Source organism: Oryzias latipes, chromosome 5 (genome assembly GCF_053564925.1).
Source record: "Oryzias latipes strain Hd-rR chromosome 5, Olatipes_Hd-rR_3.1".
Classification (NCBI taxonomy): Eukaryota; Metazoa; Chordata; class Actinopteri; order Beloniformes; family Adrianichthyidae; genus Oryzias; species Oryzias latipes.
In genome coordinates this window covers 30,247,498-30,271,462 of record NC_136241.1, presented here as the reverse complement: position 1 = coordinate 30,271,462, position 23,965 = coordinate 30,247,498, and the positions used below count along the sequence as shown (strand labels likewise).

Below are 23,965 nucleotides of genomic sequence, written 5' to 3'. Positions count from 1 at the left end.
TGTGCTCGGTCCACTCCTCTTTATTATCTACCTTCTCCCGCTTGGTCATATTTTCCAAAAACACCACATCCATTTCCATTGCTATGCGGATGACACCCAGCTCTATCTTTCCAGCCAACCCAACTCCACACTGCCTCCATTAGCACTGGTGGACTGCATCAATGAAGTCAAATCCTGGTTCACCTCAAACTTTTTAAAACTCAATAGCAATAAAACTGAACTTCTTCTGATTGGCACCAAATCCACCCTGAGCAAGACCAACCATTTCTCTCTTTCCATTGACGGCTCCACCATCTCTCCCTCCCCTCAGGTAAAGAGTTTGGGTGTCATCCTCGACAGTAGTCTCTCTTTCACTTCTCACATAAACAGCGTCACCAGATCAGCTTACTTCCATCTACGCAACATCCAACGTCTACGTCCCTCCCTCACTACTCAGTCCACTGCTGTACTGGTACATAGTCTTGTTACTTCCCGCCTGGACTATTGTAACTCTCTTCTATTTGGTCTCCCACAAAAAACCCTCCATAAACTTCAAATGGTTCAGAATTCAGCAGCTCGTATCATCACACGCACTCCCTCCATCAACCATATCACACCTATTCTTCAACAGCTTCACTGGCTACCCATCCCATTCCGCATTCAATACAAAATCTTGCTCTACACATTCAAAGCCTTTCACAACCTTGCACCTCCATATCTCTCTGACCTCCTTCATGTCTCCATACCTGCTCGCTCCCTCCGCTCCTCTTCTTCTATCCAGTTTTCTTTCCCTTCTGCCCGTCTTGTCACCATGGGGAGCCGGGCATTCAGTTGCTCTGCTCCCCAGCTTTGGAACTCACTCCCCCCTGACCTCCGCAACACTGACACACTCCCACATTTCAAATCAAAGCTAAAAACTCATCTTTTCCAAATGGCCTATTCACTTAAACATTAACCTTTTCACGTTTTTATATTTTTTTATTTAATTTTGTATTTATTTAAATTGTTGTTGTTGTTTTAAGTGTTTATTGTATTTTATACTGTATACATGCTGTGCGGCGACCTTGAGTGCCCAGAAAGGCGCCTTATAAATAAAATGTATTATTATTATTATTATTATTATTAAAGAAATACTCAGAAATACAAATTTGATCCTCCCATTTAAAATATTAGTCCTCCATCTTCAGAAAAATGCCAAACAAGCATATTAAAACACCAATAACATCATTTTTAAACAAAGTGGGTCTTTAACTTGGCAACACATTGTTTAATATTTTGGTGGGAAGTCTAAGTAAACAATGTTGTAAATGTACAAGGAAACACAACAAAGACATAGCTTACGGAGATCTGCTCATACTCTTTGACATAACATTAATGTGTGTTTCTGTGTACAATGTCAAAATTCACTGGCTGTAAGTGTTGAATGCAGATGCCTAAGGCCACCTGAGTTTCTCTATACCTCGTCTTCTTTTGAAGTCATTATTATCTGTGGTTCATAATATCTGAAGGTTTTTCACAACAATTTTTGAGCTCTAACATCTTTTGTTCCCCTTCAAGTCTTTGTCCATAAAAATGTTCAAAGAATCGTGTTTTATCTCCTTTTTGCAAATGTTTAGCTGTTAAATACTGACCTAACAACCATAGCAGCTTGTTTCACTTTGTTTAGAAGCCTTTTTCAAGAGTAGAACCAAAGACAACCCCATTGAACCTGCATTAAATATGACTTTTACATCAAAAGATAATTCACAAAACACCACAGCCTTAGCACTCTCGGCGTGGTATGTGGCATTCCAGGAAAAACACTTAATGTACTTGAATGGAAAAAATGTGTGACATGATTGAATATTCTTGGCATATCTAGACAGAAGAAAACGTTTTCAATTTGATTGCGTGAATGGTTCATGATTAATAAAAAAAACTGCCCAAACTTGCAAAAAAAAGAAGATTCTTGTGATACTTTGGTATAAGACGTTTACACAAGTTAAATAAAAAAGCAGCTAATGTCTAAAGAAAAGTTTTGAACGACTTTCAGAGAGCCTTAACTCACAAAAACCCAGATCCATTTTTTTCCTTAAAACTAAAATGATCTCGGATGTCCAAATCAAGTAAACCCTATAGGATAAGAAGAACTGTATTTAATTAAAAACGTGTTTTTTAGACCACACTGTAAGATTTGGAGTGGACCAAAAATGTCTGTTTTGTATTAAAAAAGAGTGCTCCGTTGTCTTACACTAACCATATGCTTGCTGCATGCGTAGTCAGAAAGCGCTTGCAGCAACTGTTGCCAGACACTCACCTTTGCACGTCTTTCCATCCGAACTGATCTCATAACCGCTCTTGCAATAACAAGCAGGGCCCGCTGGAGTGACTGCACAGTTTTCTTTACAGGTGGAAATGGTGCAGTTGGACATGTATTCTGTAGGGGCAACAGAGCACAAAGGTTACCAACGGATAAGCAATAAAGCAACAAAAAAAAGCTGGAGCCTTTTTGATCAAGTTTTGTAGGTAAATCATAGAACTTGTAATCATTATTTGAACATTACATCACAGAGACATTGCACTGTGGAGCAAGAAATGCCACCAACATCAGCTCTACCCTATTTCAGCTCAATTTTCCTGTTTCAGAATATGAAAACTACTTTTAACATGTAAGATACTGCTTGTTTCTACAACAACCAGCTAAGTTAAAGTTAGTGCAATGAGCATGTTTGTGTTACAAAGTCTGAAAGAATAAAGTATATGAATAGGAGTTAAGGAATTTAGAAACTATATGACAACAGTTTTAACTTTTAGGCTTGATAGTGGGGAGTGAATTATGCTGAATAAAATCATATTTATGTGAGATTGAATCTTAACTCTACAGGATGGAGGAAAATAATTAATTGTGTTATGGATCATGTCCAAAAGCTGTGTGAAGAGGCCACAGCGACTTTCACATTTAATCACCACCATTTGATCAGTTTATCCCTGAGCTCCAGTTTTGGGCAAATTCCTTAAAGGCTATTTAAAGGTTAGATGTTTAAGAGGATGTGATGGGCAGATAACAGGATGCATCTGGGCCTGGCTGTCATTAGAGTAGAAAGCATAAACATCCAACAGTTCAATTTCCCATCAGCTAAATACTAAAAGTGACAAGACATGCACTTGAACTTTACAGTCCCTGATTCGATTTCACAGTGATTGTCGAAGCTGTTGTTCATTGTGTTTAAAATTTTAAATGATAAAGAATGACAATCATACCAAATACTGTCTTTCTAAGAAATTGTTTATTGGCTATAAAAAAGGCTTTCAAAAAAGATAAAAACTGAAAAAAGAATACTTAATAAGAACTAATATGTAAGGAAAGTGCTACAAATCCTGAAGTAAACAAGCAAGCTAACGTTTTTAAGGAATAAAAAAACTTTTTGGTAACACTTTCTTTTGTAGTACAGTTTCTACATCAGGGGTCGGGAACCTTTTTGGCCAAGAGAGCCATAAACGCCACATATTTTTAAATGTAATTTCGAAAGAGCCATACAATAATGTAGCGTCCCTTTCCCACACTAAGGCACGGATACTTAACCTCTTTTAAGGTTCTTTATTCTGGTTACTGTAGACCACAACAAACGCCGTACAATTAATTCAGCAACTCCTGAATATCTCCTGTCGACACGAGACGAGAGAGAGCGCTTCTCCCAACTTTATATTCCCCTGCTCCCGCTCCAGCCCTCCCATTTCCCTTATTCGGCCCATAGCTGAACCCCATTGGTCCAAACTACCTAACAACAGGCTGAGCGACAGAACTGAGAGCCAATCAGATCTCTGCTTGATGCGGTCAATGAACTCCAGAACTTTTAACGCGGCCCAACAGCCATCCAACTCAGTCCGCGACAATATGTTTAAAACTAAATATACAAATGAATGTGTGCATTTGATGTAATTTCAACATTTTTAAAGTACAATAAGTCTGTGGATTCTTTTTAATAACATTGTTATGCTATTGTTAATAAATGATGAGTATTCCTCGTGGTAGTTTTGCTGATCGTCTAGTCTTGTTGATACGTGGTGAGTTTCTGCTTCGTTCAGGCGTTGAGACTTTAAACGTGATCGTAGGTCTGAATGTTCTGTAGATGTGACAAAGACTGATCACATTCAGACATGGAGCCAAACACACACTCACACGCCGCAGTGAGTGACGGGCAGCGGGTTTTACGTTTTTACAATCCCTGCGCGATTCACCTGCTGCCTGTCCCCACAACACCTCAGCCCACCCCCCTCCCCCCCCTGCTTTCTTCCTCACACATCCCGTCCCCGCAACTGCGCGCTCTTTCTCAGAGACGGGAGCGTGCACTTTTAGGCACGGCAATTCACAGGTTTCCAGTTGGTACAAACTCTGTGAAATTATAGATAATTGTAAACTTATAGCGCTGGCGCAGATTTTTTCTCCAAGCACCGCTACTACTGCGCGCCTCTGGCATCGCATCGCGCCCGAGAAGGACTGGACTAATGATAAAAAAAAGTATAATTAAAGATTTGTCTGCGAGCCACATGTGACCATCAAAAGAGCCATATATGGCTCGCGAGCCATAGGTTCCCGACCCCTGTTCTACATGGTACTTACAGTCCAGTTGCATCTTACTTAACAGGTAAATACTAAGTAATACTCATGTGAACATACCCAGCATTTATCACCACAAGTACCATGTAATAGAGTGGAAATAGGAATTACTTTCTTTTAAAGTCCAGTTTCAGTGTTCTTTAAAAGTAGTTTCTATGTACCGGTAACTACTCCCTCCTTATAAATGGTAAGTACCATGAAACACACTATAACATAACATGTTACCTTCATATACAGTAAATGGTACTTTCTGTGTACTTACCCTGTTCTCATTAATAGTGAGTACCATGTGAGTACCATGTAATAGTGAGTAATAGTGAGTACCATGAAACCCACAATAAGGTATCACATAAGTACTATGTAAATACCCCATCCACTTACACATAACCACATAAACTTACAAGTAAGTGGAAAGTAAATTTTAAGGCACTTCTTCGCAGTACCGTACTTCAAAGGTAGTTTCTGTTTATTTACTATATTGTGGCAAATGGTAAACACAATGAAACGCATAAAAAGTTAAAAAGTAAATTCAAGGTACTTCATTTGTGCTTACTTTGTTCTTACATGAGGTAAGTACCACATGAGACACATTAACACAATATATAAAAACCCAGGTACTATGTAAGATCCAAATGTGTACAGCATAAATACCAAGCAGGTACCACAGAGGAATGAACAAAATACTACCACATAAATACACAACAAATACTATGTAAGTACCGAGTACAAAAAGGTATTGTGGAAATATCACTTAAATACCCTGTAAGAAATGTAGTGTAACAGAAAGCATTGCCAACTTGGGAAGCATTAAAGACAATAAAAGTTTTTATTGACATTGTCAACATCAAATACTTTGGAATTTCAAAAGAAAAATTCCTTTGAATAAAGTGATGCAAATACCAGACATGTCTTCATCATACAAGCTTCTTTGTTTCACCAACCAGAGGTTTACTCACATCTTCCATAATTTAATGACTTATTAATAAGTTTTGAGTTTAACTATACAACCAAAACAACAAAACAAAAATATAATCAAATTTAAGATTCTAAATTCATTCTGTGGTGGCTTTGACAAATATGTTCTATATTATATAAAATATATTTAGTTTATGCCTCAATAATGAATTCATTAAATGGGATATGGTTTAATAAACATTTTCTGAATGAATTATTTACATTCAATAAGGTCCTGAGGTATTTATTTACATTTATAATTTGTTTCATTATTGATCTATTTCTATTCAGGGGAGCTGGTTTAGCTCGTGCTGGTTTGCGGCGCCTTCCATCCGTGAAACCAGAGTTCGACTCCGGGCTGCTCCCTGTTCCCTTCTCTACCTTTGTGCCGGTTCCAAGCCCGGTTTGAGAAGGTTGCGTCAGGAAGGGCATCCGGCGTAAAACATTGCCAAATATACCATGCGACTTGTTCGCTGTGGCAACCCCTGATGGGAGAAGCCAAAAGAGGAAGATTGATCTATTTCTATTCAAAACCATTTATGTTCAGTTTAAGAGCCACAGCTTTTCTTCAACTATTTATTTAAACCATAAAAAAATGATACATTTTTACTGAAAAAAAATTGTTTTCATTAAAAATTAGCAGAAATGCAGTTTTTACCATTGAATTACACAAGATTTAGTTTAAAATGTATTTTAAATAGACAACTGATTATTGGATTTTATTAACTGGTTTAGTTTTTTTTATGAATAAAGGCTAAAAACATAGTTTGTGATTTTTTTTAAACCTCGTTCTAAAAATAAACAATCTAATCATAGTTTTATAATAGTTGTCATCTTCTGGAAATCACCCAAAAAGCCTAAATTGTACCTAATCTATGAACATCAGCACAAACATCAGCATTGAAAAATGCACTACAACCACACCTTTGAGTTAGAAAACTTGTTATAATGTAAAACAAGAAGTGAATCACTTTTCTTGATGCCTTAGATCTAAAAGTCATACATTTCCCCAAACACTGACCCAGTAACTGTCAAGAATTACAATTTATGAGCAACCGGCACAAGAAAATACAACAGTTTCCTAATCCTGTCAGAATCTAAGAAGTTAAAAATAAAATATCTTTAAAAAAAAGTTTGCTGACTAAGAAAAAAAACAGACTAATGACTGGAGTCTGTTGTGTTTTTTTCTAGCTATTTTCTTAGACTGTGCTCTTCATGAGAGCAATCAACTGCGTTAGAGCCTAAAACCACTGATTGTCCATCTCAGTATATTTCTACACAAGGCTCCCCGCTGCACCCCAGAGGCCTGCTGGGACAACCACAGTTCAAATTACACACATGCCCAGAATTTTCCAAAACAAAACTCAGACGACGAACAGGATTTAGAAACCAACATGGGCAACTATGTAAACAACCTACTGTGACACATTCCAGGGAAAATTTATTTTGGAGCAAGTAAAACTTCATGAGATGTTGTGTTTCAAATAACAAAGCCTCAAATCAGTAACACGACTCTGAAACATTTAATTTGTTGGAAGACAAAAGTGACCACAAGACTGGTTTATGCCTGTTTGACACACGTTTGTTCAGTCACTGCAGCACTCAAACCACCAAACAGGTTTCAAGTAACAACACTTATACCATGGTCTGGGTAAATACTCTATTCTGATTGGCTGCTTGGTGTGGATTAAAAAGTAATAGTCCACAGTGATAATGCACACCTAAAAAAGAAGTTCACATAGCCCAAATGTTCTATATCACTGCACTGGCTTCTTTAAAACAAACCTTTCCTTCATCATCTGGACAAAAACAAGCTGTAAGAGGTGAACTTTTCCTCTGAACTGATGCTTAATTTAACCCATCGTAACCATCAGCTTATATATCGCTTCCTTTGCCGCTGCGTTCGAGTTGGGTGCCAGTGTTGTGCCAAGATAAGTTTCCCCTGCCAGAATTTGTTTCCCCTGTCTCTGGCATAGTTGATTTGTTTTGTAGCGCTCGAATTTTGCCCCCAAAAGCTTAAAATGAAGGTGGATGTTTACAATATGCTTTATTCTGCAGCCTTTTGGAGTTTATTGTCATATTTGCATTGTTTTCCACATATTCTACATAAAACGACAGCCTTTTGTGTAAAAAAAAAAGGGGGCTTTTGTTTGGTTAAGTTACCAAAAAAAACGTGATTGATGAAAGTGACTTTGTTATGGAAGTATTTAACAATGGACATTTAATAAAATGTTGTTGCTTCTACTGCAAATTATTGTCAGGCACAGAATCTGGCGGGCTCCATCAGCAGCCTAACAGAATCCATGCCCTTGTTGTGGTTTTATGTAAAGTATGTGGGGGAAAAATTTAAATATGACTAATATGACAGAGGAAACAGGATAACATTGTTACCATGACAACGTACTGTACCACAAAACAAATAGCCTGCCTTTAGTGAAAAAAGTTATCAAAACCAAAAAAAAGACGGGAATGAAGTATTAAAAACTGATTGAACATTTATTTGTTTCGTAAGTGACCATGGTATAAGCAGGATAATGGCCTTCAAAGTGTGCATTATCAGAAATTAATGCACTTTGCGGAATCGCTTCCGCAAAGTTAATTGCAACGCATTTATATGATACCTGGGGTCCAGCCAGCCTTAAACTTTTAAGCCCTCTCCATGTTTTGTTAATACACTTTTCCTTGAAACTCATTTTTCCAATGGAAGGTGTGGTGGGAAGATTTAAAAATAAGTGTAGGAAAGATAGAAGGCCACCTCAGCAGAGCAAAACTTGACAAATTTATGTTTTTTTCTTCATTCACACTTGTTTGGATGTCAGCTTTTTACAGTTTGAGACTGCTGCTGTTCACATCACAGCTCAAATGCCTAAATGTAGCTAGCTATCAAAGAAAATGCACTCAAGTCAGGACCAAACAGGCCAACTCAGACATTTGATATGCACTGGTTGGTTTGAAAACTTACCTGAACTCTAATGAAGACAAAAAAAAGCAAACTCTGCTCTGACTGAAAATAAAGATCTCTGCCTACTCACAAATACATCCTGTTGTTCACTTGCAGAGCACTGTAAACAAACCAGCAGACCAAAGGCCAGACGGACCTTAAAAGTATAAGTGGTTTAATGGGAAAAACAACCCACAGAGTGAATCTGAAGTAGAAAAATGGGTAAAAATGGTGCACTGATGTCATTATACAAACAAACAAGTCAGTTATAGCTGTTTTTCTCATTACTGGTCAGGGCTTATTTTGGACAGGACCATCCGCAAAAGTAGCTGTGACTTTTAAGATAGTTTGGTCTGTTTCATCTTTTGGGTGATTTCTGAGTGAGAAATGAAATGAATGGAATAAACCAAACCAGACAAACTTATGAGAAATGTTTCAACATCTCCGGCTCATTTGAACCAAGGCCACAGGACTGTCTTCATATTAAACCAACCTAAAGATTTGACAGACACAAGGAAGGAAGTTTTCTACTTTATAGCTGCTTTTCCATAGTCCATTCAACAGTCTATTAAAAGATGGCGATTCACTTTTTCCTCCTGTTGACAGCTCAGTCAGCACAATCCTAAAATGATCTTGTTCTACTCATCATAAATTAGTTCCTAGTTTTGAATTTCAGAACAACTGCTTCCTCAATTTACAAAGAATGTTCCAAAAAGACAGAACTTTATGCATACAGAGTGCAGTTGGACATGCTTCACACTTTATGAATCCATTTTTACAAAGTGGTACGTGTATGAAAATACCTCTGCAGTGTGGCCCCTCATCCCATCCGTCAGTACAGTCTGGGGCACCGTTGCACAGTTTGCTCATGTGGATGCACAGCTCTGTCCCTCCACACTGGAACTCATTGGGTGGGCATCGAGATGCAGAGCTGTGTTGACCTGAAGAAAGACAAGCACAGATGAAGTTGACCTCCATGCAACAGTAGACACAAAAACCTGAGCTTGGTCAAGTGATATCTCTGTTTTTATGTTCAACAAGTTAACTGGAGGAGTGGAAAAACCTTTGAACTTTGGTTAATGTTGGATATCTGAAAATTTCTTACTTTTACTATTATTATCGGGAGTTCTTGGACTTGTTGAACAAATAACATTTTGTTGAGTCATCACGCACTGTGAAATAATAATATGCAAACATTTTTCAAAGGAAAATTGCATATTATCAATAAGTAAAGTGTCTTGTGAATGGCAACAACAGTGAGACCAATAAACCTATAGGGCAGGGGTGGCCAAACCTGGTCCTCAAGAGCCTCAACCCTGCCTGTTTTCCAGCTCTCCCTGGACTGCTTGCTGTTGATAAGCTGACTAAAGTGATTTCACATCCTGATTGACTGAACGCACTTGAGGTTATCAGCATCAAGCAGTCCAGGGAGAGCTGGAAAACAGACAGTGTTGAGACTCTTGAGGACCAGGGTTGGCCACCCCTGCTATAGGGTTTATAGGTGTCCCCTATAAACCCTTATAGAGGACCTCAAAGTTTATGGTAATATTATTCATTAATATCTTTACAGTCTTTAGATAGATGTTGGACCCTAACCCAAATGTTTATTTATCATGTTCCCTTTGTTAAAGTCCCATTCACTGTCACACACCTGACTGTGTGAAACTTAGTTCTCTGCCTTTCACCCCTGGAGGAGCAATGATCAAAAGTCACAACCTCACTCAGCATCCATCTGGTGGTTTATCCCCCGCTCCAACCTTTAATGCTGAGTACCAAGTGGGGAGGCATTGGATATCATTTTTTTATGGTTTTTCGGTGTGACTCAGCCATGGATTTATACCTTTGATCACCTATCAGTGCCATGGCACACACTCTACCACTGAGCCATCAAGTTGGTGATCATGATTTTTTCGATCTTAAATGATAAATATATTTTCATTGATTTTAGTTGAGCAAACATTGACGCCATAAACCTCCAAGCAGCATTTTCCCAATACAGCTTGGACCTGAACTGTTTTAATAAAAGAAACATTTCAGAACTACCTAAGAAAAAGTGTTTTTCTGTTATGCATCATTTTCTCTTTCAAATTTTACACCTGATTTAATATTTTATTCACCAAGTGTGTTTTCAGCAGTTTCCTCCAGGTTTTGCCTTAATAGTTTCTCCTTTTTGTAATACTGGTTTGCTGGCCAATCCTTATGGCTTCCCCTTCTCACCCTCAATTCCTTTGCTGTTTGCCAGCCAGAACCACAAAGCAGACATCCACAGAGCCGTTGTGGCAGCAGGAGAGGGCTGCTGGAGAAAACTAGCAGGAACTGCAAACACACCATTATCCTAGCTTGGACCAGCCAAATAACTACCTTTGCTCTGCTGTGTACACACATCCATCCCAGAGGAAAACACAGACAAAAAACAGCAGTGTGCTGGCTGTGGCTTGGCTATACAAGGATCTGCTGGTGGAGAACAGATGGAATTCTGGGGGAATGAACTCCCTGAGATGAATATGAGTTTAGCCAAAAACCGCTTCTTTAGAAACTGGATAGAGAGGTGAGAATATGGCTGACCGACTTCACAAGGCAGAGAGCTTTTCTCCCTACTGCCCACATTACTCAACCGCTTCTCTGGGATTACATTTCCAGTCTTGTGACTTATACCAGACTTATCACTGTTCAACATGAATCCTCACCTTCTTCACCCCTCCTGTAAGTCCATCACCTGGAAATGTATCTGATAACTTGTATAATCTAAATTTAAAGTAATACGTTCTTAGAAATAATAAAAACTTGTGTTCTGAAACAAAAGAGACAGATACAAATCCAGAATTGTAGTTGTTATTATGTTTTTATGCTTCAGGAATATTCTCTCGGTATAAAAAAAGTCTGTTGTGTTCCTTAACAAAATAGAAGCTCACTTTTTGTTGTATTTTTATGGGGTATTTTTAACACATCCTGAAAGTGCTTTGGTTTTAGATTTGATTGCATCCTTGAGCTGCTCAGAATGGACCAGTGCAGCCACTAAATAGGCTGCTTTGTTTGCTATCCTGGTGTTGGGTCACCTTGAAGCTCAAATAAATTTTAATTACATTTTAAATTGTAATGAAAACAATAAATCAAGTTTTGTTATAGAATCTAAGGATGGCAGACCAGGAAGAAAGACATGTTTTATGTTGTGCTTTTACCTTTCATATTTTCATATCTCCTTGACATTTTTAAAGAGTTCTTTAAAGGAAATTGAGGTTGTTTTTTTTTACTGTGAGCCAACCATGAACCCGAGGGGAATAAGCTTGACATTAGCTTAGTAAATATGGGGTGAGGAAAAAGTTCATATTTGCTCAAAAGTTCCTGTAGAAAGGATTCTGGATTGTTGGGGTTTGCTTCTTGCGGGAGCTGGCAGCCGGGATGGAAAAAGGAATTGCTAATTTATATATATTTATATATATAAATAACATTTTTATCTAATAGGCAGAAGAGCATCAGACATTGATAAGATCCAAGAGCAAATAAAATGATCTTGATCCATTACAGACTGATAGTGCCAGTTCTGTTCTTTTGCACCAGACTACCACTAATTTTCCAAGGTTTCATGTGCAACTACAGAGACAACATCAGATATGGTACGGATCACTCTGGCTCCATATCTGTCTGACCCAACAAAACCTTAACCTTGCTTCTAATCCGAAACTTCCCCAAGATATCCACCTCGTTCATATCTTAAACCCAAAGATGCAAGATTAGAGCCAAGCAAAGCTATTCCTCAAGTCTCTTTCAAAACAAGATTGCAGCAAGGCAGGATTTCAGAAACTTTGCACGAATGAAGTCTCTAAGCTGCCACACACACAGAGGTAGATCACATGCTCTTTTCAAGTCCCTGAAAAGGGCTGAGGTGGTGTGATGGGGACAAGAGACCTAAGGCCATTGTTTTGGATCACACAAATGGGCTGTGACCCCCTGCTAAGCGGGCAGAGCCGCAGTGGTGTGAGCAACATAACGTGCAAAGGCCGGGTTAACAGCGGGGGCCGCAGGCCACCAACTTCTAAGGTGATGAAAGGTCAGTCGGACATTGATAATTATAAACACAAAAGTTTAATCATTTAGCCGTCAAATGGAAAATGAAAAGTTGTTTTAGACAAATGTTTTGACATATGCTGCCAATTTAAGGTACTTTTACTTTTCCATCCATCCATCTTCCTCCGCTCATCGGGGTCATGGTAGGAGCAGTCTAAGCAAAGATGCCCAGACTTTCCTGTCCCAAGCCACATCCTCCAACTCCTCTGGGGGGACCCCAAGATGTTCCTAGGCCAGCTTAAAGACGCGCCAAACTGCCTGTCAATCTTGCATTCCGGTCTTCCCTTACTCGCAAACAAGACCCCAAGATATTTAAACTCCTCCACCCAGAGAGGGCAAACTACCTTTCTCTGGTCGAGAACCATGGCCTCAGATTTATCAGTGCTGAAACCTCATCACAGCTGCTTCACACTCTGCCAGAAACCACCCCAATGCATGCTGGAGGTCCCAGCTTGATGAAGCCAACAAGACAACATCCTTTGCAAAGAGCAGAGAAGAAATCTTGTGGTCCCCAAACCAAACTCCCTCCAGTCTCTCCCTGCACCTACAAATTCCATAAAGACTATGAACAGAACTGGTGATCAAGGGCAGCCCTGCCGGAGTCCAACATACACCGGGAACAGCTCTGGCTTACTGACATTTATATGAACCAAGTTCCTTCTCCTGTTATACAGAGACCGGAAAGCCCTTAGTAAGGCTCCCCTGACCCAATACTCCCAGAGCATCCTCCACAGGACACCATGGGGGACACAGTCGGATTCTCCAAGTCCACAAAACACATATGGACTGGATGAGTGAACTCCCACGAACCCTCCAGCACCCTAAAGAGAGTGTAGAGCTGGTCCACTGTTCCACGACCAGGACGGAAACCGCACCGTTGTTCCTGAATCTGAGGTTCAACTATCGGACTGACTCTTCATACCTTTCTAATTAAAAAAAAAGGTTCTTCAAACACAGTAACTCCTTTTTTTAAATGGGAGAACCATCAAATAAAATATTCCAGATGTCTTCAATCTGTATTCAAGTGGCTCAAAGGCAAGGCAAAGAATTCACATGCTGTCATTTTGTATCTCCTGTCTATGAATGGCGCTTTATTGTGAAGAAGTATGCACCCTAACAACAGAAAAACAAAGTATAAAAAAACATCTGATCTTTGTTCTTCCAACTTCTGCATGAGCCAAGACTTTCCAGCTTTTATTTTTTTTTTTTAAACCCTTAGAGTTTCAGAGCTCAATCACTTTAACAAGAGTCTCTGCATGTCTGTTTCCTCTCCTGGGGCCCCGTGTGCTGAAATGGAGTCAAGATCCGGGTCTGGATCAGGCTGTCCCAGAACTCAAAGCTTGTAAAGATGCGGGGATTTTCCATTCACTAGTTCACTCTGTACATCCATATGCCGGTCTACACAATGCTTATTCAACCAAAAACAAACACACAAACAAATAAGATGCTGCCAGAGCCACAGCTAAATATAAAAGGCTTTTTTATGAAAGCCAGAATGAGGCCAACTTCAGAGAACAGTAAGACTGCCTTAGTTTGATCCTAACTACTACAAAGGCTTCAGCAAAAGACATTATGGGCTGGGTAAATAAGGAACATGCATCTTAAACAGCTATAAATTGCTAAATTTTGCACACAGCATGAATATGCTAGTACTAAAGTAAACAAACTTCAAAACTGTTTTTGGGAAAACACAAATTTTAGTTTTGGCAGATCACACACGCTGCCTTGCATTTTTTTTTACTGCTTTAGACAAAAGAGGAGAAGTAAAAGTTACCCTAAAACTGTTTACAGACAGGATTCATTGTACAACTGGAACATTCCTTCTCTTCTTTTGATAGAGTCCTTGCAGGCTTCTACATCAAAACATATGTCTACTTTACTCTGACAGCAACTACTTTCCCTTTACATCCATTAATCTCCTCTTTGGCCTCCTTCCTGGCAGCTCAAACCCCCAAATGCTTTAAAGACCCATTTCAATCTTATTTTGAGCTCTTTTAAAAGTATTCCCACTGCTCTTTTAATAATGATAATTATGACGCTTATGGCCCAAACATTTTAAAAAACTGTTATTTTTCTAGAACATAGTTTCTGCAGACCAGCATTAGCTTATTAGAAATTTACCTCTGAGTTGTGGGCGGGACTGTTGGCATGAAGCAATCCTGTCTGACCTGCCCTTCCACATTGTTGAGAGCTCTCTGTTTGCGTGCACTCCCGGTGGCTCACAGGCCCAACCAAACATTACAGAAATAACAAAATGGAGAGCAATATTGGATCCAGATTTACCGTTTTCAGCCAGATGCCGGCTCGGTCAAGGAAAACATGGATCTCATCAGAAAAGCAGGGTCTGTTATTGGCTCCAAGCTTGCCAATCTGGAGGACGTAGTGGGGGACAGACTCCTGGCTAACCTGGGGACCATCATGGACAATCCCTCCCATCCCCTCTTCAGGGAGGTGGACAAACTGAGAAGCAGTTTCAGCGGCAGACTTATACATCCCCGCTGTGCCACAGAACGATACAGGAAGTAATTCCTGCCATCAGTCATTAGACTTCACAATTCATCTGGCAGACTTGGATGTTCATAAGATTTTTTGAGAGTTCTAGAGTTTTTTCGACTGTATAGTTATTTTATTATTATTTTATTTTATTTTTCCTCTTTTCTTCCCTGTATATTTTGTGTCTTGTGTTTATCTTTATCCCCCTATTTCCGTGGTGCTGCTGCTACAACTAAATTTCCCTTCGGGGATTAATCAAGTTGATCTTGAGTCTTGAATCGTGAATCTTGAATCTTGATCTAGTGGTCTGTGAGTGGATGCATCAGAATAGAGCAGAGCAGGGTGTTTGTTGTCCACCTGGCGTATTTTCTACATGGCCCTTTTTCATCTGCTCCTGATTCACAATGGTTTGAACAAAGAAATACTCAGAAATGCAATTTTTGGCCTAAATTTCTCTATAGGTCCTCCATCATCTGAAAAATGCCACAAAAGCATGTTAAAAACGCAAAAATTACATTTTTAACAGAGTGGCTTTTTTTATCCATCTAATTCTTGTTCTTATTCTGAATGTCCAACCATCTCATCTAACCAGAGCGGTTCCTGTCATTCTTGATCCTTGCCTTTTTTGTCACTCCCAGAAACCCATAAAATCTTAAATCATAAAAGCCTCCTGTCTTGTTCTGTGAGTATCTGTCTCTAGAACACACGTGTCAAACTCAAGGCCCGGGGGCCAAATGTGGCCCACCATGTCATTTTATGTGGCCCGCGACGGCATAAAAGTTTTTCATTTCTTAAAATAAAAAATAAAAATTGGTGTGTATTTATTCATATCTAGGGGGAATCGGACTTGAAATATCGGATTGGGCAACTATACATTAGGACTTAAACACTGTCCATATAACCTAACCTGTCAGAATCAAATTTAAAAGGATTTATGTTAGAGTAACAAGCAAATATATGTTTTCTATGCAACTGTAATTGTCACTTTAAAAAGTTATAATTAATAAATAAATACACAAATAAATAAATTAGTTATTTAACATTAAGGAGTAGTTACCTTTATTTTTCATTACATTTAGTTACATGTAGAAGTTATATCTAGCCCTTTGAGGAAAGTCACTTTGCTGATGTGGCCCTCGGTGAAAATGAATTTGACACCCCTGCTCTAGAACATGAAACATTCCTGATCTGACCACTCTCTTTCTTTTCATTCTGTGTCGGTGGCACCACTTAGGCAGACAGCCTCCATCAAGGTCAGAACATAAGGTCGGGATGGAAAGACTCTGATTTTATGGGTAAAACATCTAGCAAATCCAATATATTTTCTCGTAAAATATTCAATTTTTAAAAGCCTTTTGAATATAAAATAGGTTTTGCTGTTTTTATGACCTTTTTCTCTTTGCTAAGAGACAGGTCTGGATGGCTGTTTTTGGTCGTAAAGATGTGGAGCAGCAAAGCGAACACAGCAGGAAAAACAGAACCGGGATGAACACATCTTTCTCCTTCCACCGATTTATTTCTGACAGTTATCCTATAAACACAAAACAACACACTAACCTGTCACTCAAAGCACTCATACCGGTGAGAAGCTCACCAACAGAACAACTGTCAGGATTTCTCTTGATTATTCCAGCTCAGCTGCACCTTTTATTCGAATTAACAGCATAGATGTTTTTTTTTGTGTTTTTTTCTCCAGCAGTGTCTGAGTTCGACTGTTGGCAGACTGTCTGCCTTCCACAGCATTTAGCACTTCGTTCTCAGATCTTTGGCTTAGCACTCGATCCTCTCCTCCAATGATATCAACAGTGCATTTTCATACCTTCATGGGGGGGCTTCTAGGAGAGCTGGCAGGATGACAAGAAAAGCAGGAAGGCTAAATCCAGCCTCTTGCAAGCACAACAAACCTTCTCAACCACCAGATCTGCATGGGGTTTTTTTTTTTTTTTTTTTTGGGGGGGGGGGGGGGGGCAGTCACTGAGCAAATATTTTTGTCCACAACTTACTTTGCAAAATTCAACAAAGAAAACATCTGGAACTAAAGGGAACAAAATAGATCCATTTATAGAGGTTAAGGTTGTCTATTTCCAACAAAAACTGACAAGATTTCTGAAAAACGTCCTAAATTATAAGCTAAATTAAAACTTTAAGTCATCAGAAAGCAGGCGTGAGCCTCTCCAGACGCTGGTTTTGTTAAAATGAAGCATTAAAAAAACAGAATTCAAAGGACAATGACTAATTATCTTAGAGAAACAGCTTTACAAAAGCCTGAGGGGGCTCAGGGAAGAGGCTGAGGATAATGGTAAGAGCAGACTTGAGTTGAATAAGCACTGCTGGAAAAGAGCCGGGTGTTAAATAATGCATCTCACACACAGGATCCAGCAGTTCATCACTGCTGCTAACCAGATGCAAAGGGTTCAGCTAATGCAGAGAAAGATGAGGCCACAGGCAAAGGCAGGTGCTGAAGATGTTGATTTCTTATTTGGATATACTAATTATCTTGGCATCACAGATCATTTCTCTTTTATTATGTTGGAGAACTGCTCCTGCCTACTCCTGAGGGGGCGCCCCTGGCAGGGCCCACCCCTTTCTGCAGAAACCTGCTGAGATTATTAAATGGTCTTTCCTACAATTTAAACCCCTGACACGCTTTCCATGGCTAAACACGGGTCAGACTCCAGGCTTGTTGTCGAGGACAGCCTTTCCCCATCCTGTGCCCCAGTCCTAATTTCTCATCGAAACACCCCCTCCCCTTCTGAATCTACCACATAAATCTAATTCAGTTCACTGCACTGTAAATGGACTAGAAATATACAGAATGAACATTCCTGCATTGTGAAAACAAAAAGCCACATGACTCCAGGATGTCTGAACACACAACTGTTTTTGCACAAAAAGCAACAAATGTCCAGAGACAAAACTTTAAGAAATGCAGGTGAAATCTTTTGTTTAATCGGGTTTAGCTAACGAACAACCCTTTTCAAAAACTGGACATGTATTTATCTCTGCTTTTTTTTTTGTGAAAAAACTGAGAAGTGAGTGATTTCTACACAATTTTTTAGATTTCCTGAAATATTGATTTGTGGGTTCTATGAGCTGGAACCCCAATTTATGTCAAATTAACACAGATTTACTTGATATAAATTAAAAAGTGGATGCTGAATATATATCTATGAAAGTTCCTTTTTTTTAATGCAATTAAGGAAAATGAGTACACTTTTTCATGATGTTCTCATTTCTTGGAAAAGGTCTATAGATTGAGGAGGGAGATGTGGATGGTCTGAATATAAGTGTGAAATCAAACATGACAATGATTTTCATTCTTCACACCCAAAATCTCCACCAAAAATCAACAGATTAAAAAAAGCAGAAAAAGTATGATTTATCACCAAATACTATTTGCTAGAGTTCCCTTTCAGCAATAAACCAAATATCGTCATCAGATAGGGTAGGTTATCTATGCCTAACCGCTCCATCAATTCAATTTCAGTTTCCAAAGTTCCATTATGTACAATTTAAATCACCATCCGCAAGCCTTTATCAAAAGGGTAAGAGTTTCTTTACGTAAATTGGGATTTCTTGCATCAAAGACAAACTGAAATCAGTTTTTTGGCCTAAATACAAAAAAAGGTAATCTTGAAAAGAACACTGATGGATTTTGTAAAATTATTTAACTTTACATTAAATGAATTCATGCGTCATGTACTGTTAGTGCAAATATGTCAATTTATGATTGAGAGAAATAGAATGGCATCATTTACACATGTACTTGGATGTATACATATCTTTAAAAAAAAAAAAAAAATTCCAAGTAAATTATGACTAATCATCTTATATATCTTTGTACAGATGTATATCTTTTTTTTCAATTTGTATTTAGTTTTTTTTTGTTTGATTGCTTGAAATAAATCAATCCCAAATTTTAAGACTTTTATTTAAATTGTAACATTTTAAACCCTACTCTGTAACTAAACAGATACAATCCATAAATAATATTTTTTAGCATCAGTTCCTAGTTTCTTCTCCTGGTGTCGCTAAAAAAAAAGCTCACAAAAACAAGTGAATATGCCAAAGTAAAGAAAGCTGCCGATAACACTGAGATAGCAGCAGATAATATAGTTACTTCTCAAAAATACTGATATCTTCCAGCTATATTTGTGTCAGAAGTCTGCCCTTATTTAGGCTTCCAGGTCACTGACGCCTTAAGTGATTGTCCAGCAAGTTTTCAATAATCACACCGTTTCTTTATCTTATTTATGCCTGCACTCTCAAAATGATGATTATGCTATTCCGTTTCATTTTTGACACATACTTCAAAAGGAAAAGTTGGAGAAGACAAAAAAATCCAAGAAATATCCTAAAGGGAGTGAGAAGTAAAAGCCTCAAATATTCTCACCCCCATGCTATGGACCAAACTTATTTCCACACCCAGTGCACCCACCATCTGTAATTGTTCTGATCCCTCTCTAACAAGTACATAATATGTGTCAGATTTATTTATTTAATTTGATTTAATTTAAGATACCCATCTAACACATATAACATCACATATTGGTCAATAAACACAGATAAATTATCCAACACTCATTTATCATGTTTAAGCTCTCATTTGGGTCCATTTAAATTCCCCAACACACTCAAGCGCATGCCCACACAATTCCAATTCATAAATATTTACAGATACATCAGTGTATTCATATTTTGTAAGTGTATATATCAATAATCCTTTTCTTAAACTCCCTTATGTGTGGAGATTGTTTTAAGCGTAAACTGCTTTTGTTCCACAGCTCCTCTTTGGATACACAAAATCTTTTTTTATTTGTGCATGCCTTGTGTATAATAACATTCTTCCCTGATTTTTTTTTCTTTTTTTAATGCCTTTGTAATTTTTTAATTGTTTTCTGCTTTGAATATTATTTAGGCTCTAGACTATTCCACCAAATCACAAAGTTTGACTTCTTTTGACTATATGCATTTTGTTTCTCATGGGTCAAGAATGCAGACTGCCTTAAAATCTTTTAGAGGGAAACGTTACTTTTTCATCTGCTCACTTTCAGAACCATCTCTTTTAATAACACACCATATGTTGTTTTAGCTAATATACTTTCAACATTTCAAAAACAAAAGGGCAGGTATTATATAAGATGTTTTCCACGAGTAAAAGTAAAAAAGAAAAAAAAAAGCTAAGGATCCTCTGAAGAAAGACTGTCAAAAAAAATCTGGTTCTCAGTTACAAAAAATACAGGAAAATCTGACTCCTTGAAAGCTAAACATAAGAAAAGTTCTTTTTTTTTGGACAATTCTGTTCTGGAACGTGTGGGAAGTGGGTGGATACACGCTAGCTAATGACAGCATGTGGGTGTGAGAGGTCTAAAAACACAGTGATCCGCTCAAACCAGAGTCTCTTCCCTTTTGTCTGCCTGCACTCTTCGCCTGTGGGCATGCACACACATACAGGCTCTGCTTTACAGCTGTGCAGCAGGTAATCCAGGTGTGCTGTGCTACCTTCTCCGAAACCAACAGAAGGTCTTATGATTCTCAAAAGGTTTTTGCTGTCACAGCTTTTTAGGATCAAAGGCAGGTGAAACTGCAAAGGAAGAAGTTTAAGTATTTGCAATGCTAAGACTCTGGAGGATTTTTTTGTAAAAGAAGAAAGTTTATTGAGATTGTGCAAGAAAAGTGGAGCATCAGCACGTCAGCTCTGCCTCCCACGTCTACGCTAAGAGTCCCTGAAGACTAGGATCCATGTAAAACTCTTCTTCAATCGTTAATATTGTAAACAAGCTTTCAATTGGTCATAGATTAGAAAGGCAGATCACCACAGTTCTGTTGTTTTTACTCATCGGGTGTCACTCTGACCCAGAAGGCCAGCGCACAAAGAACGGCGTTGTGAGGCCAACACAGCAGGGTGAAGCAGCTGCACTGGATAGTGGCTGACTTCACCAGCAATGACCAGCATTCCAACAAAGACCGCTGTGAAGGCCATTCACATGAACGAGAAGATAAACTACCCTTATGAACCAGTATTGCTGCTGCAAAAGAAACACTTTTACCAGAACATTCAAATCCCAAGGTACCAAAAAGCTTTTTTAATTGTTTATTTGATTTAAAGGGTCGATACCATGCTATTTTTAAGCCTTTTATAGTAAACGATATCCATGTACTGTATGTGATAATATATTACCTTTGGCACAGAAAAAACACATTTTTTTTGTTATTTTCCAAAGTTCTTTTCCAACCCGGAAGTAAGACGGCCCTCTAGCACCGCCATCTGCTGTTTGTGGGCGGCGCCCATTTCATGACGTCAACATAGAGTCGACCTCCGCAGCATGTCTGCGTTTCGCCCACAAAAAAAACATTCCAAACTTTTGCAAAAATGGATGTGAATATTGTGCATATAAAATTAAAGTGTTTTTGCCAAACACTGCTAGCTCCGTGGGGAAAATGGGTGTTTGTGTTAGCCTGGGGGCAGTGCTGGAAGCGCAGATTCTTCCTGGAAGGGGCTGTTCTCACTGGTGTTATGTCAGCTCGTGAGAACCCACTCGTTTTTGTGGGCTGGGAGGGGCTGGTGCTCAGAGCATTACATAACATTTAAAAGTTCAAAAAATTGATTTTGCATGGTGTAGGCTCTTTAATGCTCCAGATGTATCATCTACAGCTTCATCAGAGCTGACCAGAAAAAAAAACCTTTGATATAAACAAAACATCCAGATTTCACGATTTATGTGAACTTTTTTAGGAAGAATAATAGAAAAGTGTATTTTCTTCCAACAAAACCTGTGCTCACAAACGGTTACTACTTATCCTTAAGCAATAGCTGTGTATACTCCCTTTCAAGCAATATTCATTAATATGTCTAATTATCCTAAGTTTATTGTATGAATGTATAGCTGATGATTGTATTGTTTTTGTGTATTATTTCTATTTGATTGCTTGAAATAAACCATTTCAAATAAAACAAATAGAAAATTATGCTTTGAGTAATCATCTGTACATTTGATAATACCTTTTTTTATTGTTGTTTTTTTTTTTTTTATCTAAATTAGGACCTGCAGGACACATTTGCATTTCGTTCCAACCTTTAAAAATAGCTAAAAGGCATAATGTGGTAGATTAGGAGATGAGATTTTTCATTTCTAATATAGGTACTCAAACTTGGTTAAAAGTGTTGTCAAGTTTTTATAAAATAAAACCATTTTTACATACTTATATGCTTTTTTAAACTTCAGTTGATGGATGACAACCCATGTAATCCTTTCTGTACAATACTGCCACCGACCAGAGGGGGTGCTATAACAGGAAATTCTACTTTTTTCTTTTCTAACTTATATGTTGTGACCAGTTTTCCAAAATCTTAGATGGGTGGGGGGGGGGGGGGGGGGGGGCTTAGCCCCACCCAAAGTCAGTGATGTCAGAAGTTCCAGCTGTGGAACTAGAAAATTTATGGAGCTGTATTTTCTGTGGAAATGTATGAAAGCTTTCCTGAAAAAAAGCCCTGGCCCCACGTCTGGGGAGCATAGGGGCCAAAGAGACTCAGGTGGGGGTGAGTCCACAGATGTAGGCAGGGAGAGGAGCAGGCAGTAAAAACAGCAGGTTTCTTCTTTTCTCTGAGTGATCTCTAATGGATTCCACATTTCCTTTCATTCGGTGTCATGCATCCAGGCTGCTGCAGCTCTCTGTCCTCACTTCCACACCACTCAAGGCCAAAAACCCCTGAAAGCCACACTTCTACAAAATGTTGCTCAAGCCTTCTGTCTCCTTCAAAATCTGCAACCATTTTAGTTTCAAAGACCAACCAAAAAGACACTGCTGCCTCGCAACCCCTGCAGGGACTATGCCTCAAAGCATCTCTGCTCTTAATGAAGACTTTGAGTCACAGCTGCTCTTTTTATTCACTTCTTTCAGACTGGTTTTCTTTCTGTGACTCTGTGGTTTTGAAAATCACATCGACCAAGGAAAGACAAACTTTGTAATTCTCCTAACACTCCATGACAGAACTGTTTAGCGGCAGCGTGACCCCTTTGACTTGATGAATGACCATGTCTTTGTTCCTCTGCTCTGACTGTGTGACACCAGACAAACTGAAAAGACTTCTAAAGTAACTTTAGGTCAAAACTTGTATGGCTATTTGGGGTTAAGCTGCAATAATCTGCTTTCTTTATTTTATAGAATATTTTTTGACTTTTTTTCTGTCATTATGGCACTGATTTCACAAAACATCTGAGATATCTCTGCAGCGCTGTTTTAGCGCACCCCTGAGTCTGTACACGTTTTAAAGACCCACTCCAACGAAAACCGTGTTTTTGGTGTTTCTAATGTGTCTTTGTGGGATTGTTCTCATGACAGAGGACATATTTAAGGTAAAGTAAGCTTAAATTTGCATCTCTGAGTATTTCTTTATTCAAATCGTTTCTGAATCAGGAGCAGATTAAAAAATGCTGTTTGAAAAAAAATTGCAGAGGTGCTACAATCAGTGGGCCACAAGCTCCCTGCATGAAGGGAGGCTTACTCCACGCAAACAGTCTTGCCCACAACTCAGTGGCAAATTTATGATGAACTACTGGTGCTCTGCTGAAACTATGTCAGAGAAAACAGCTAAAAATGACATAATTGTAATTAAAAGACCACTGAGAACACTTTGAAATGAGGTCAAAAGATGATCATAGTGGGACTTCAATGGATTTATATTAAAGGCTAAAAGTGTTGGAGCTTGGTCCCACAAAAGCTAAGCAATGGGTTAAATAGAGTTAAAATATTTTAAAAATGTGTTCATGCTTTTAAGTGGAAATTACATCATTTTTAACACTATAAAAGCGGATCATTCTCCTTTATCTTATGGCCAGTGAACCTTTACCTGCGCCTTTCTATCATTTGACAGGAATTTCATGAACAACTCTAAAACCAGTCAGCAGCCTTCTCAGCTGGTACTTATCATCCAG

At 38.6% G+C, this 23,965-nt stretch overlaps 1 protein-coding gene across 14 annotated transcripts in view; it reads right to left on the bottom strand.

Annotated features, from left to right (window-relative positions):
* The window catches only part of lrp1aa (low density lipoprotein receptor-related protein 1Aa), a 118,222-nt gene that overhangs the window by 74,660 nt on the left and 19,597 nt on the right, over positions 1 to 23,965 (bottom strand). For all 14 annotated transcript variants that reach the window (XM_078947667.1, XM_078947672.1, XM_078947671.1 and 11 more), the window contains exons 3-4: positions 9,275 to 9,412; positions 2,276 to 2,395 (exon numbers count right to left, since the gene is read on the bottom strand). In XM_078947667.1, coding sequence (XP_078803793.1) covers positions 2,276 to 2,395; positions 9,275 to 9,412 — 258 coding nt within the window. The remainder of the gene's footprint in view (positions 1 to 2,275; positions 2,396 to 9,274; positions 9,413 to 23,965) is intronic.